The 14,366-nt window shown below is 34.0% G+C and overlaps 1 protein-coding gene across 1 annotated transcript in view; it reads right to left on the bottom strand.

Annotated features, from left to right (window-relative positions):
* The window catches only part of LOC130218908 (potassium voltage-gated channel subfamily H member 2-like), a 178,737-nt gene extending 174,411 nt beyond the window's left edge, over nucleotides 1–4,326 (bottom strand). Inside the window, exon 1 of the mRNA XM_056451226.1 lies at nucleotides 4,251–4,326. Within this exon, the coding sequence (XP_056307201.1) occupies nucleotides 4,251–4,326 (76 nt within the window). The remainder of the gene's footprint in view (nucleotides 1–4,250) is intronic.
* Between the last annotated feature and the right edge of the window lie 10,040 nt (nucleotides 4,327–14,366).

A 14,366-nucleotide genomic window follows, 5' to 3' on the forward strand; every position in this document is an offset into this window, starting at 1 on the left:
ACCTCCAAAGCACTTCTCAAAGGCTTGCGATGGGTTTTGATGGAAGGTATTAAATTATTTAAAGCACCCCGAGGGAGAGACGCGGCTTCTTGAAAGAGGAAGGGTAGTGGTAAGGTTAAGATGGAAAGTGAAAACATATCGATTTCTGTCACTTCTGACCGAATGATCGAAACCAGACTTGATGCATGGCATCGTTCAGAATCATTCCTGAGACTTCTGAGTTTTCATTATCAAATAAATACTTGTTAAATATCAAGTTGAAAGGTTTTATCTGAGCGTAACGTTCTAATGCTTGACCCTAATTAATTTCATATAGACCATTAAAACAGTCATAAGTTAAACATATTTAAAACTGAGGTTTAGACATTGTGTGAAAGCTGAATAAATAAGATTTACATTGATGTGTGGTTTGTTATGTCAATGTTTGGCAGAGATACAAATATTTGAATAAAATAGAAAATTCAGAAAATCTAATCATTTAGAAACCCACCTTTAAAGTTCTTTTAAGTTCTTAATGCATATTACTGATTAAAAATGAAGTTTTTATATATGTACAGTAGTGAAATTTACAAAACACCTTCATGGAACATGATCTTAATGATATTCTGTTGATCTTTTGCATAAACGAAAAAGCAGTGATTCTGATTAATCAACAATTACATAAGATGTGTTTTTTGCCTCTTGCCAAAAATATCCACATGCTACTTAACTTTTGTGGGCTATGGATTGTCCCATACAGATGTTTTGATCATTCTTCTGGAAATGCGTGAATGCTGAACATGCAATATTAATGTTTTAGAAGTAAATTAGGGATTGACATATTATACTCATATAATTGACAAGAACGCCTTATACTATCTTTGATAGTACTCATTTCTGGGGTAACCAATCATGTCAACCCTGCAATTCCAGGGATAAATATGCCATTTAGCATTTCTCATGGAGATGAAACATCAATGCATGCAACAGAAAATGCTATTTGTTTTTACAGTTATGTGATATCACCTCCAGCTGAAAATGTAACTTAAAAAAATAAATAAGTACAGCCTTATACAGAACGTCTCATTATATTAACATACTGTATACTGCATATTATACACATACATACATATGTACAGTATATAAATGCAACTCATTGAGTAACCAATTGCTAGTTAAATATTCCACTGAAATGTATTATGCGAGGTTAATATTCTAATGCATGGGTGGCACGAGGCTCAGAGGTTAGCACTGTGGCCTCACAGCAAGAAGGTCGCTGGTTCGAGTCCCAGATGGGTCAGTTGGCATTTCTGTGTAGAGTTTGCATGTTCTCCCCATGTTGGCGTGGGTTTCCTTCGGGTGCTCCATTTTCTTCCCAGTCTAAACACATGTGCTATGGGGGAATTAAATAACTAAACTAAATTAAACTAAACTAAATTAGCTAAACTAAATTGTGAGTGTGTATGGGTGTTTGGGTGTTTCCCAGTACTGTGGTGCAGCTGAAAGGGCATCTGCTGTGTAAAACATATGCTGGAATAGTTGGTGGTTCATTCCGCAGAGGAGACACCTAATAAATAAATAACTAAGCTGAAGGAAAATGAATGAATGAATTAATGAATGTTTTAATGCTTAATCTTAAATCAATTTATATTGATATTATGGTCATTTGTCTGAAATTGTGTGAATGTAAATTTCACTATTAATGATGTAGAAGTGAATTTTGAATTGACATACTGCAATATTACTCACAAAACTTCCTTATACTGAAGATAGTATTTGCTATCAGGTGATCAATGGAGGATTGTCAACTCTGCAATTCCACAGGGATAAACGTCCCATTATTCCTCATGGAGCTGAAACATCAATGCATGTCATAGAAAATGCTCATTTTTTGCAGTGTTACTCATTGATGTCACCTCCAGCACAAAAGCATCACAAGCTGCTTCAGTAAACAAAACAATTCCAGTCTGAGACAGATGAAATGAAGACTGATCAGCTCTTTGAAAGACGGTACGATTGTGGAGTACGCTTGAGTAAGACAATTCAGATCTGACATTTTCTCTGCATAAATCTCCATTCCTGTTAGAGCAGCAAATGCACTGTGGAAATTGAGGCATATTGGAGTTTCAGAACTTAAAATCACATGCAAAAGTTAAAACCTGATTTAAGAATACAAGCTCATTCATTTAAACTTAGCTGCAGCTACTAGCAACAACAACGACTGTGTTTACTCACAAATGAATCCTGGATGATCACTTATTGCTGGAATATGTAGAAATAAATTATGCAGTTCTGAAAATAATCATACATTGCATGAATACCATTCATACTTAAGTCTCATTTACCATGGTCTTTACATGGTTCTCCCAGGCATTTGAAAGAATATAACACTGTAAAGTGTCTTAATGTAATTGTTATTTTGACAGATGTGATCGCCACAGTTTTTACCAGATCTAACCATTGAAAATCCACTGTAAGTGATTTCTGTTCCGATTACTATACTAACATCTAAAAATAAGGAAGGTTGTTAAAATATATCATTATGTCAACATATATGAAGCTATACTTTGGTCTCATTTACCATGGTATTTACATGGTTCTCTAAGGTTTTTGCAAAGATATCACACAGTAATGAGTCTTAATATGATCTAAACGTTAAAATTCACTCAGTTGATTTCTGACAGGAATAAATATTTACCTTAAAACACAGTTCAACCAAGCTACGTGTCCAAAAAAATCCATGTAAAATAGTGTAAACATGAACTTTCTATGACTTTATGGGGTTTACCTACTCAGTTATGATGGGCATTGTAAATAGCATTATACAGTGTGGATAATTGATGCACAATTGAATGCACAGCAAATACAATATAACATCTAAAAATACTGAAGGGTGTTAACATTTATCATTATGTCAACATATTATTACTATACGAAGCTATACTGTCATATTTCAGTCTCATTTAACATGGTATTTACATGGTTTTCTGAGGTTTTTGACAGTATATCACTCTGAAAAAGTCATCATGTGATCTTAGCAATAAAATCCACTCAGGAATAAAGATATACCTCAAAACACGGTTCAACCAGTACAGGTCCAAAAAATCCACATAAAATAGTTAAAATAAACAAGCTTACTCTGACTTTATATGGTCTACCTACTTATTTATAATGGGCAAAATAACATTAGACAGTTTGGATAATTGACAATCCACAACAATTACTATTCTAACATCTAACAAATACTGAAGGTTGATAAATGTCTCATTATGTCAGCATATTATATGCGAAGCTATACTATCATACTTCAGTCTCATTTACCATGGCATTCACATGGTTTTCCGAGGTTTTTGAGAGCATATAACACTGTAAAGAGTCTTAATGTGATCTAAACGTTAAATTCACTCAGGTGATTTCTGACAGGAATAAATATTTACTACAAAACACAGTTCAACCAAGGTACATGTCCAAATAAAATACATGTAAAATAGTGTAAATAAACATGAACTTTCTATGACTTTATGGGGTTTACCTACTCATTTATAATGGGAATTGTAATTAGCGTTAGTGTGGATAATCGACAATACACAACACTTACTATTTAACATCTAACAAATACAGAAGGGTGTTAAAATATCTCATTATGTCAGCGTGTTTTTACTATATGAAGCTATACTGTCATACTTCATTTAAATGGTTTTCCGAGGTTTTTGAGAGTATATCGCACTGTAAAGAGTCATAATATGATCTGACCATTAAAATCCTCTCAGGTGATTTCTGAAAGGAATAAGTTACCGCTACACACGGTTCAACCAAGGTACATGTCCAAAAAAAATCCACGTAAAATAGTGTAAATAAACATGAACTTTCTCTGACTTGACGGGGTTTACCCACTCATTTATAACGGGCATTGTAAATAGCATTACCTTGGTGTGGATAATCGACAATACACAACAATTACTCTTTAACATCTAAAAATACTGAAGGCTGTTAAAATATCTCATTATGTAACATATTATTACTATACGAAGCTATATTATCATACTTTAGTCTCATTTAACATGACATTTACATGGTTCTCTCTAAGGTTCATGCAAGAATATTACACAGTAAAAGTCTTATAGTGATCTAACAGTTAAGATTTAACCGTTAAAATTTAACCGTTAAAATCCACTCAGATGCAGATATAAACATTTACCTCAAAACACGGTTCAACTAAAGTAAATGTCCAAAAAGAACACGTACAATAGTGTAAATAAACACGAACTTACTCTGACTTTCGAATTTCCTGATGATGGTGTCGAGGAAAGTGTTTTGCGGCGCGACGTGTCCTCTTCGCACCGGCATCCTCGGAGTCCCGCGGAGAGTCCGGAGCTCAGGCTGACCTTTCCGCCACTCTCAGCACTCTTTCCGCGCTCTGGAGAACTTCATCAGATGCGCGCGTGGGAACGCCGATCGGTGCGCGTATCCAAACAACACTTTCCCAAACTCAAATTGTGTACTGTTTACGTCGCGTAATCCCTCTAATGTGGTCTCGTGCTCTCATTTACTTCGTGACATGTGGGACGCTGAACTCTGTGTGTGTGTCTGAAGCGCTATCGCCTCATTTCAGCATCGCTGCGTCCTCGGGTATCCCTTTGTCCAATTAAAGCTCTTCTCTTCTTTCATTCGGCGAAGAAATAAAGGTACTTCGAAGAAAAGAGATGCGTATTGTCGCTCCGCGCGCTCCTCCCGTTTCGATGGAGACCAACAACTAACATTACCATAAGGCAGCGTCAAATAACGATAAACTTAAATACGCATTCAAACAGGCTTATAAACAGTGCTGTAAATTAAAAACAAAGAAACTATACGATTGAGGAATTATTAAATAAAGAGTTTCATTTAATTCCGTGGTGGCGCTGATTTCGCAGGTGTCGAACCCGTGATGTCGTCACGCCTCAGGCTTTTTTTGTGTGGAAATGCACACAAATCACGGGATGCAAATGAGAGAAAGGCTGAGACAATTCCCGATTATTCCCACGAGCGTCATGAGCGGTGGTTTCGGACTCCATGCGCTTTGTTTTGCACCTTCGGCGGTGTCGCGCTGTCAGACTGTACATGATACGTCACCGTCGATGCACGCGCGCGGACGTGGGGTTTCCCTGCGCCGTCACGCGCGCGCAGACAAAAGGCGCTCCTCGTGGACGAAACAACAATACTATGCATTTACGAGTTTTTTAACGCAAATATGACAACTTGATCATAATTAGCACAATAACCCAAATGCGTGGAGCTTTGCATTTTAGCCGAAATGTATACTCATAGGGTTTGTTTGAGTGCGTAAAATTGGCTTCACAAGGGGGCGCGGCGCTTTTTTCTCTCCCTTATTTAGTATGACTGTCTTTGAAGCGTCCCAGCAGTGAGATCTTCCAGCCTCCTCCCCATCATACAGCCATCCATTCACACACATTACACACGTTCACAAGGTGAAGATGCAAATTATGGATGCATTTTCCAACTAAAAACACTTTCATTATAAAATAATGCTGCTGATTAGGTTAGGTTCATTGCTGGAATTAAATTATATAGTAATGTCAATGCAGTCCATGGCACATAATCATTTTTGAATCTGAATTTTGAGATTAAAGTCAAAAATCATAACCTGAATGATAACAAGAAAATAAACTAAAATTTAAAAATATAAATTTAAAATAATTATCTTCAAAAATTCCATCTTGTCTTTCACACATATACAATTAAAAGTCCTCGAAAACGCTTCAGTAAAATTCAACATATGTCTTTTATAGTACAAACATTTACTACAAATATTTATTAAAGAAGTCATGTCAAATGGAAAAAAAGACTGTCTTTGGCAAATATAAACAATGTCTTAGGAATTACCAGCTAATCCAAAGCATTTCTTACAATCGCTTAATATAAAATATTAAAGAGTGAAAAGTAATCAATCATAATTTAAAGGCTGTACAGAATAGATCTCGTAGAGCTTTTGGAATTATTAAATAGAAAAGATCCAGTCATATAATGACAAGCTACATAAAGAACACTGGACGAATATGAAGACGTAGCATCTCTGTCCATTCATCAGTGGCCATTCAGCGTCTCGACAGGTCGCCGCCTGCAGAAAGCAGAAAAGTATGAACAGCAGTGGACATTTTAACCTGGAACCTTGATTCAGACCTTTCTGAAAGTTCACTGTACGCCCTGAGCACAAGCTACACAGAAAATACACTCCATTTGCATTTAGTGGCCTGAATCGGAGTCAGAGTTAGTGCCTGACACACCGCAAAGAATGATTTGTTTATTCAGTTCTTCTGACTTGTTTTCAAGTAAATATCTAGCTTCTTAAATTAAGACCAATTTAACAGAAATGCCCACTAACACTGGGTAATGCGTCTTGTTTTTAATCAATTATTGTTTTAAAGGATTTATGCATAAAACAAGACTCCCATTGGGGTCAGAAAAATAATCTTGTTTTCCCTTTGAATAAAATATTTTGATGATCTCGATGGCAGGGGTTTTGTTTATTTTAAACTCACTTAATTCTGATACATTTTGCATCTCAAGTAATGTAAATTGTTTTAACCCTAATAATGCATTTTGGTCCATTTTATGCATTAAATACATACATTTCTTTAAAAAAAAGGTAGTTTTTAGTACGGGGATGAACGTTTTCAAATGCTCAAAGACCCCTTTTCAGACTTTTAGCAATTATTTTTTAAAAGGTAAAACCATTTATAAAGGTTGCACATTTAGACTATCTATAAGTGCCAAAAATACTTTTGTAAAATGATCTATAAACATCTATTTGTGCCAACTGTCAGCTATATTTAATCTTTGCCTTAGTTCAATGCAGTAACGCCATGGTAAAAACATGGTAGCGTTCAAAACTTTATTATTTTTTGGTCAAAATCTCTAAATGCAAAAGGCATTCAAATACAGTATAGTAAATATTAAAAATATAGTAAATAATATATTAAAAATATAGTAAATAATATATTAAAAATATAGTAAATAATAAAAAATATTAAGTTGTGACTGTTGTAAGCTGCTTTGGACCAAACTGTGACTGTGAATGACTGTAAATAATAGGGTATATGCCGAGCTAGTGTGTTTCCCATAGTGATAAACTTATCAGGTGACCGCTTATTGTGAGTTTTTTTCCATTTTATACGGTTCCTTTTGCAGCATCGATGTGGTAATGTAATTAAAATACAATCAATTAAACAGACTTTGGCATTCATTTAGTTGCTCAAGCGTAAAACAAGACAAAAAGCCGTTTACTCGCACGCGCCTGTCAGAATCGGCATGCTAGCGCAGAAGATCCATTGAATATACTGTGGTAAAATAAATGCTCATATTATAAAGACATGGCGAGGCAAAATGTAATTTAATGCAGCGCTTCTTGTACAATCTGAGACCCACTTTATATCAGATATCACTCAGCCAGTGGAGAATGCTGATTTTTTAAGAAAACAGACCTTAAACGCGCCGATTTTGCAGTTGCATACATTTCACCAGAAGCGCTTAACCCAGGTTACTGGCAAATTAAAAGTCCTATTAGCATGCTTCGGCATATACCCTATTACAAACAATCCCAACATAACGGTCACGATCACCAGCAATCTACTCTAAGCAGATTGTTGAAAAATACAACTTCCATGATGCTGTGCACTAATCAACACCTCCTCCAGCTAACAATAATCTGCACACTCTCACACACACCGCTGAAACTCATGATGATTACATGAACTATAAAGACATCTCTCATTTTCACAAACACTGCTGAGTCTTACTCACTTTTAGCATAACAAAGTGTTTTCCTTGTCTTGGCTTCCCGTGGTTTTTGACCTTTGTTTTGTTTTATTGTTTATGCTATTATGCTGCCTGTCCTGACCATTTGCCTGTTTTTTTGACCACGTTCTTTGGATTACCCTCATGCTCCAGTTTGTACCAGTTTGACCATTGCCTGCCTGACTACTCTTAATCATTAAACAGCACGTGGATCTACATTGTCCTATCTGTAACAATAACATCCATATTTTAATTGCATTATTAAGATCAGGAAAGTTTAGATATTTGTACTTGAAACAAGACAATAGTACTGTGCGCAAAATGAACTTTAGCAGTGCGTCAACAAATATAACCAACAGAGAAAGAACAGATGTAAAAAACTAAATATATAAATAAATCTAGAACATTTATGGGTTTGGAAACTGTACATTTGGCTTAAAAATGAGACTGAGCAATTTTATATTTCTCTCTTTTTTACTACTCAACAAAGACAGGAAGCTTTTAGCAGCAGTGCAACACAATAAAGGCCAAAGGAAGCACATTATCTGTGTAACTGAAGCTTTGTGTGTGCTTTATCATTGTTGTGGTGCCGCAAGGAATTATGGGAAACAATGCACAAGCCTGTTGCCTCATAAACCGGCCAAATGAGTGTTCGAGGAAGCCATTTATCGTCTCTTTAGTGCACACAAAATAAACTAATACACAACATTATTATTATTTTTTGGAAACCAAATTTTCCAGAATTGTTTGTGAAGCCGTCTGTAAACATCAATCTGCGTGCGATGGCTCCACAATGGCGCACGGTAAAAAATGCGACTGCTCTAAGTGAAGTCTCGGAGATTGAATTAGCTAACGAGATCAATCGCACTGATGAATGACTGAACAGGACTGATGAAATTAGCAGAGAACATCACAATGAAAGAGCTCTGCCCGTCACAGCAGGAGAACATGCTGGCATCACAACACAATGTTTTCCTCGTGAATTCATCTTTGAGATAATGCTGGAATTACCACACGACCTTCAGAGCTGACCATTATGATTAATTCATGTCAATATGAATGATGGGGGTTTACCTATTTTCACCTGAAATATTAATATTAATTATCCTGCTCATAAAATCTTAGGTTTTAACCTGTTTTATGTTGCATGAGCATATTTATGGCAATAGTCAAAAACACACAGTATGGGTCAAAATGATTGCATTTTTTATGACAAAAACATTGGAATATTACCGCATGGCCTCCAGAGCTGACCGTTATTAATAATTCATTTCAATATGAATGATAGGGGTTTACCTATTTTCACCTGGAATATTAATATTAGTGACCCTGGACAAAAAAAGCTTATGAATCAAAATTATATATATTTTTAATGGGAAAAAGATTGGAATATTACCGCATGGTCTTCAGAGCTGACCATCATGAATTATTCATGCATAGTCAATAAGAATGATAGGGGTTTACCTATTTTAAGCAGGAATTTTTGATATTAGTGACCCTGAAATAAAAAGCTTATGTTTAAACCGTCATATGTTGCATGGATATATTTTTGCCTATAGTCAAAAACACATTGTTTGGGTCAAAATGACTGCATTTTTAAATGACCAAATCATCAGAATAATACAGCATGGGCTTTAGAGCTGATCATAATGAATAATTCATGCATAGTCAATATGAATGATAGGGGTTTACCTATTTTCACCTGGAATATTAATATTAATTATCCTACCTATAAAATCTTAGGTTAAACCTGTTTTATGTTGCATTATGGCAATAGTCAAAAACACACTGTATGGGTCAAAATGATTGCGTTTTTTAATGACAAAAACATTAGAATATTACCGCTTGGCCTTCAGAGCTGACCGTTATGAATAATTCATATCAATATGAATGATAGGGGTTTACCTATTTTCACCTGGAATATTGATATTAGTGACCCTGGACAAAAAAGTTTATGTTTAACCCATCTTAAGTTGCATGGATATATTTTTGGCAATAGTCAAAAACATATTGCATGGGTCAAAAAATTAACAAACTGTATGACAAAAACATTAGAATATTTCTGCGTGGCTTTCAGAGGTAAGCATCATGAATATTTCACACACGTCAATATGAATGATAGGGGTTTACCTGTTTTCACCTGGAATATTAATATTGGTGATCCTGCCATTAAAATCTTATTTTTATCCCATCTTACAGTACGTTGCATGAGTATGTTTTTGGCAATAGTCAAAAACACATTGTATGAATCAAAATTATATATTTTTTTAATGACAAAAAGATTGGAATATTACCGCATGGTCTTCAGAGCTGACCATCATGAATTATTCATGCATAGTCAATATGAATGATAGGGGTTTACCTATTTTCACCTGGTTATTAATATTAGTGACCCTGGATAAAAAAGTTAAGTTTAACCCATCTTTTGTTGCTTGGATATATTTTTAGCAATAGTCAAAAACACATATTGGGTCAAAAGATTAATATGTAAGAAGAATTGTACCGCATGGTCTTCAGAGCTGACCATCATGAATTATTCATGCATAGTCAATAAGAATGATAGGGGTTTACCTATTTTAAGCTGGAATTTCTGATATTAGTGACCCTGAAATAAAAAGCTTATGTTTAAACCATCATATGTTGCATGGATATATTTTTGCCTATAGTCAAAAACACATTGTTTGGGTCAAAATGACTGCATTTTTTAAATGACCAAATCATTAGAATAATACAGCATGGGCTTTAGAGCTGATCATAATGAATAATTCATGAATAGTCAATATGAATGATAGGGGTTTACCTATTTTCACCTGGAATATTAATATTAATTATCCTACCTATAAAATCTTAGGTTAAACCTGTTTTATGTTGCATTATGGCAATAGTCAAAAACACACTGTATGGGTCAAAATGATTGCGTTTTTTATGACAAAAACATTAGAATATTACCGCATGGCCTCCAGAGCTGACCGTTATTAATAATTCATATTAATATGAATGATAGGGGTTTACCTATTTTCACCTGGAATATTAATATTAGTGACCCTGGACAAAAAAGTTTATGTTTAACCCATCTTATGTTGCATGGACATATTTTTGGCAATAGTCAAAAACATATTGCATGGGTCAAAAAATTAACAAACTGTATGACAAAAACATTAGAATATTTCTGCGTGGCTTTCAGAGGTAAGCATCATGAATATTTCACACACGTCAATATGAATGATAGGGGTTTACCTGTTTTCACCTGGAATATTAATATTGGTGATCCTGCCATTAAAATCTTATTTTTATCCCATCTTACAGTACGTTGCATGGGTATGTTTTTGGCAATAGTCAAAAACACATTGTATGAATCAAAAGTATATATTTTTTTAATGGGAATAAGATTGGAATATTACCACATGGTCTTCAGAGCTGACCATCATGAATTATTCATGCATAGTCAATATGAATGATAGGGGTTTACCTATTTTAAGCTGGATTTTTTGATATTAGTGACCCTGAAATAAAAAGCTTATGTTTAAACCGTCATATGTTGCATGGATATATTTTTTCCAATAGTCAAAAACACACTGTATGGGTCAAAATGACTGCATTTTTAAAATGACGAAACCATTAGAATAATACAGCATGGGCTTTAGAGCTGATCATAATGAATAATTCATGCATAGTCAATATGAATGATAGGGGTTTACCTATTTTCACCTGGAATATTAATATTAATTATCCTACCCATTAAATCTTGGGTTAAACCTGTTTTATGTTGCATTTTGGCAATAGTCAAAAACACACTGTATGGGTCAAAATGATTGCAGTTTTATGACAAAAACATTGGAATATTACCGCATGGCCTTCAGAGCTGACCGTTATGAATAATTCATATCAATATGAATGATAAGGGTTTACCTATTTTCACCTGGAATATTAATATTAGTGACCCTGGAAAAAAAAGTTTATGTTTAACCCATCTTATGTTGCATGGATATATTTTTGGTAATAGTCAAAAACATATTGCATGGGTCAAAAAATTAACAAACTGTATGACAAAAACCTTAGAATATTTCTGCGTGGCTTTCAGAGCTAAGCATCATGAATATTTCATGCACGTCAATATGAATGATAGGGGTTTACCTGTTTTCACCTGGAATATTAATATTGGTGATCCTGCCCACAAAACCTTATTTTTATCCCATCTTACAGTACGTTGCATGAGTATGTTTTTGGCAATAGTCAAAAACACATTGTATGAATCAAAATTATATTTTTTTTTAATGGGAAAAAGATTGGAATATTACCGCATGGTCTTCAGAGCTGACCATCATGAATTATTCATGCATAGTCAATATGAATGATAGGGGTTTACCTATTTTAAGCTGGAATTTTTGAAATTAGTGACCCTGAAATAAAAAGCTTATGTTTAAACCATCATATGTTGCATGGATATATTTTTTCCAATAGTCAAAAACACATTGTATGGGTCAAAATGACTGCATTATTTAAATGACGAAATCATTAGAATATTACTGCATGGTCTTCAGAGCTGACCATCATGAATTATTAATGCATAGTCAATACGAATGATAGGGGTTTACCTATTTTAACCCAGAATTTTTATATTAGTGACCCTGGACTAAAAAGCATATATTTAGCCCGTCATATAATGCATGGATATATTTTTGGCAATGGTCAAAAACACATTATGGGTCAAAATGCATTTTTTAAATTACAAAATCATTACAATTATACTGCATGGCCTTTAGAGCTGATCATAATAAATAATTCATGCATAGTCAAAAACACATTGCATGGGTTAAAAAATAAACTGTATGGAGAAAGTCTTAGAACATTACAGCATGGTCTTCAGAGCTGACCATCATGAATAAATCATGCATAGTCAATATGAATGATAGGGGTTTACCTATTTTCACCTGGAATATTAATATTTGTGACCCTGGACTAATAAGCTTATGTTTAACCCATCTTATATTGCGTGGATATATTTTTGACAATAGAAAAAAAATATTGTATGGGTAAATGACAAAAAATAAAAATAAATAAAATATTACTGCATGGTATTCAGAGCTGACGATCCTGAATAATTTATGCTTTTCAATATGAATGATGGGGGGGTTACATGTTTTCACCTGGAATATTAATATTGGTGATCCTGCCATCAAAACCTTATTTGTAATCCATATTACAGTATGGTGCATGGATATGTTTTTGGCAATAATTAAAAACACATTGATTGAATCAAAATTATAGATTTTTTAATGGCAAAAAGACTGGAATATTACCGCATGGTCTTCAAAGCTGGCCATAATGAATAGTTCATGCATAATCAATATGAATGATAGGAGTTTATCCTTTTTAACCTATTAATATTAAAGACCCTGGGCTAATAAGCTTATGTTTAACCCATCAATAGTCAAAAACATATTGTATGGGTAAAAATGATTGCATTTTCAATTAAAAAAACATTAAAAAAACATTTTGTTACAAAAAAACTAAAATATTACGCCCTGGTATTCAGAGCTGACCATCATGAATAATTAATGCCTAGTCAATGTGAATGATAGGGGTTTAACTTTCCCCTAGAATATTCATGTTAGTGACCCTGGTGTTTTAAATCCATCTTATGTTGCATGAGTATATTTTTGGCATTAAAACACATTGTATAGATGAAAATTATTGATTTTTTTAATGTCAAAAACATTAGAATATTACTGCATGGCCTATAGAGATGACCATCATGAATAATCCATGCATGTCAATATAAATGAAATGGGTTTACGCATTTTCACCTGGAAACTATTAATTTCATAGTCATTCTGCACTGTAAAAACTTGCATTGTATGGGTCAAATTTATTTATTTTTTAATACCAAAATAATTACAATAATACCACATGGTCTTCAGAGATATAAATAATAAATAATTCATGCACATCTATATGAATGATAGGGGTTTACCTATTTTTTCAAAACTGGCATATTATTATTCTTAGACCATCTTGTGTTGCATATTTTTGGCAATGGTCAAATATATATTGTATGAGTCAAAATTATTGATTTCTTTTAATGTCAAACATTTGAGTATGACTGCATGGCCTACAGAGCTGACCGTTATGAATGATTCATTCACATCAGTGTGTATGATAAGAGTTTACCTAGTTTCATCCGGAATATTTATGTTTTGTTATAGTCTCTAACTTACAAATGGAAACCGAGAGTCTGCTTTATTATGATTCATTTATACAATGAACGTACAAAAAGCACAATAAAATGATTTGAGTTGAATTGTGAGTCATCATTAAAGTCTATAATAGCTTTATGTTATGAACATGACATTGTTCTCCTCTATTATCACTGAAAAACAGATGAAGTTTCAGTCTGTTCATGAAACTAAGGTATTACTGCAGTTGGAAAGGTATATGTCATCGAAATATGAATTCGTTCATTAAAAGTATTGTTACGTTTCACGTATGTTTTGTTTGTTCTGTTTTGCGTGCTCTTCTTTTTCTTCCGCTGTGTGTCATGTGCTGGTTCTAGGTGTGCAACCATTGGTCCAAGGAGCTGTCAATCACCATCG

Source organism: Danio aesculapii, chromosome 24 (genome assembly GCF_903798145.1).
Source record: "Danio aesculapii chromosome 24, fDanAes4.1, whole genome shotgun sequence".
In the NCBI taxonomy this organism is placed as follows: domain Eukaryota; kingdom Metazoa; phylum Chordata; class Actinopteri; order Cypriniformes; family Danionidae; genus Danio; species Danio aesculapii.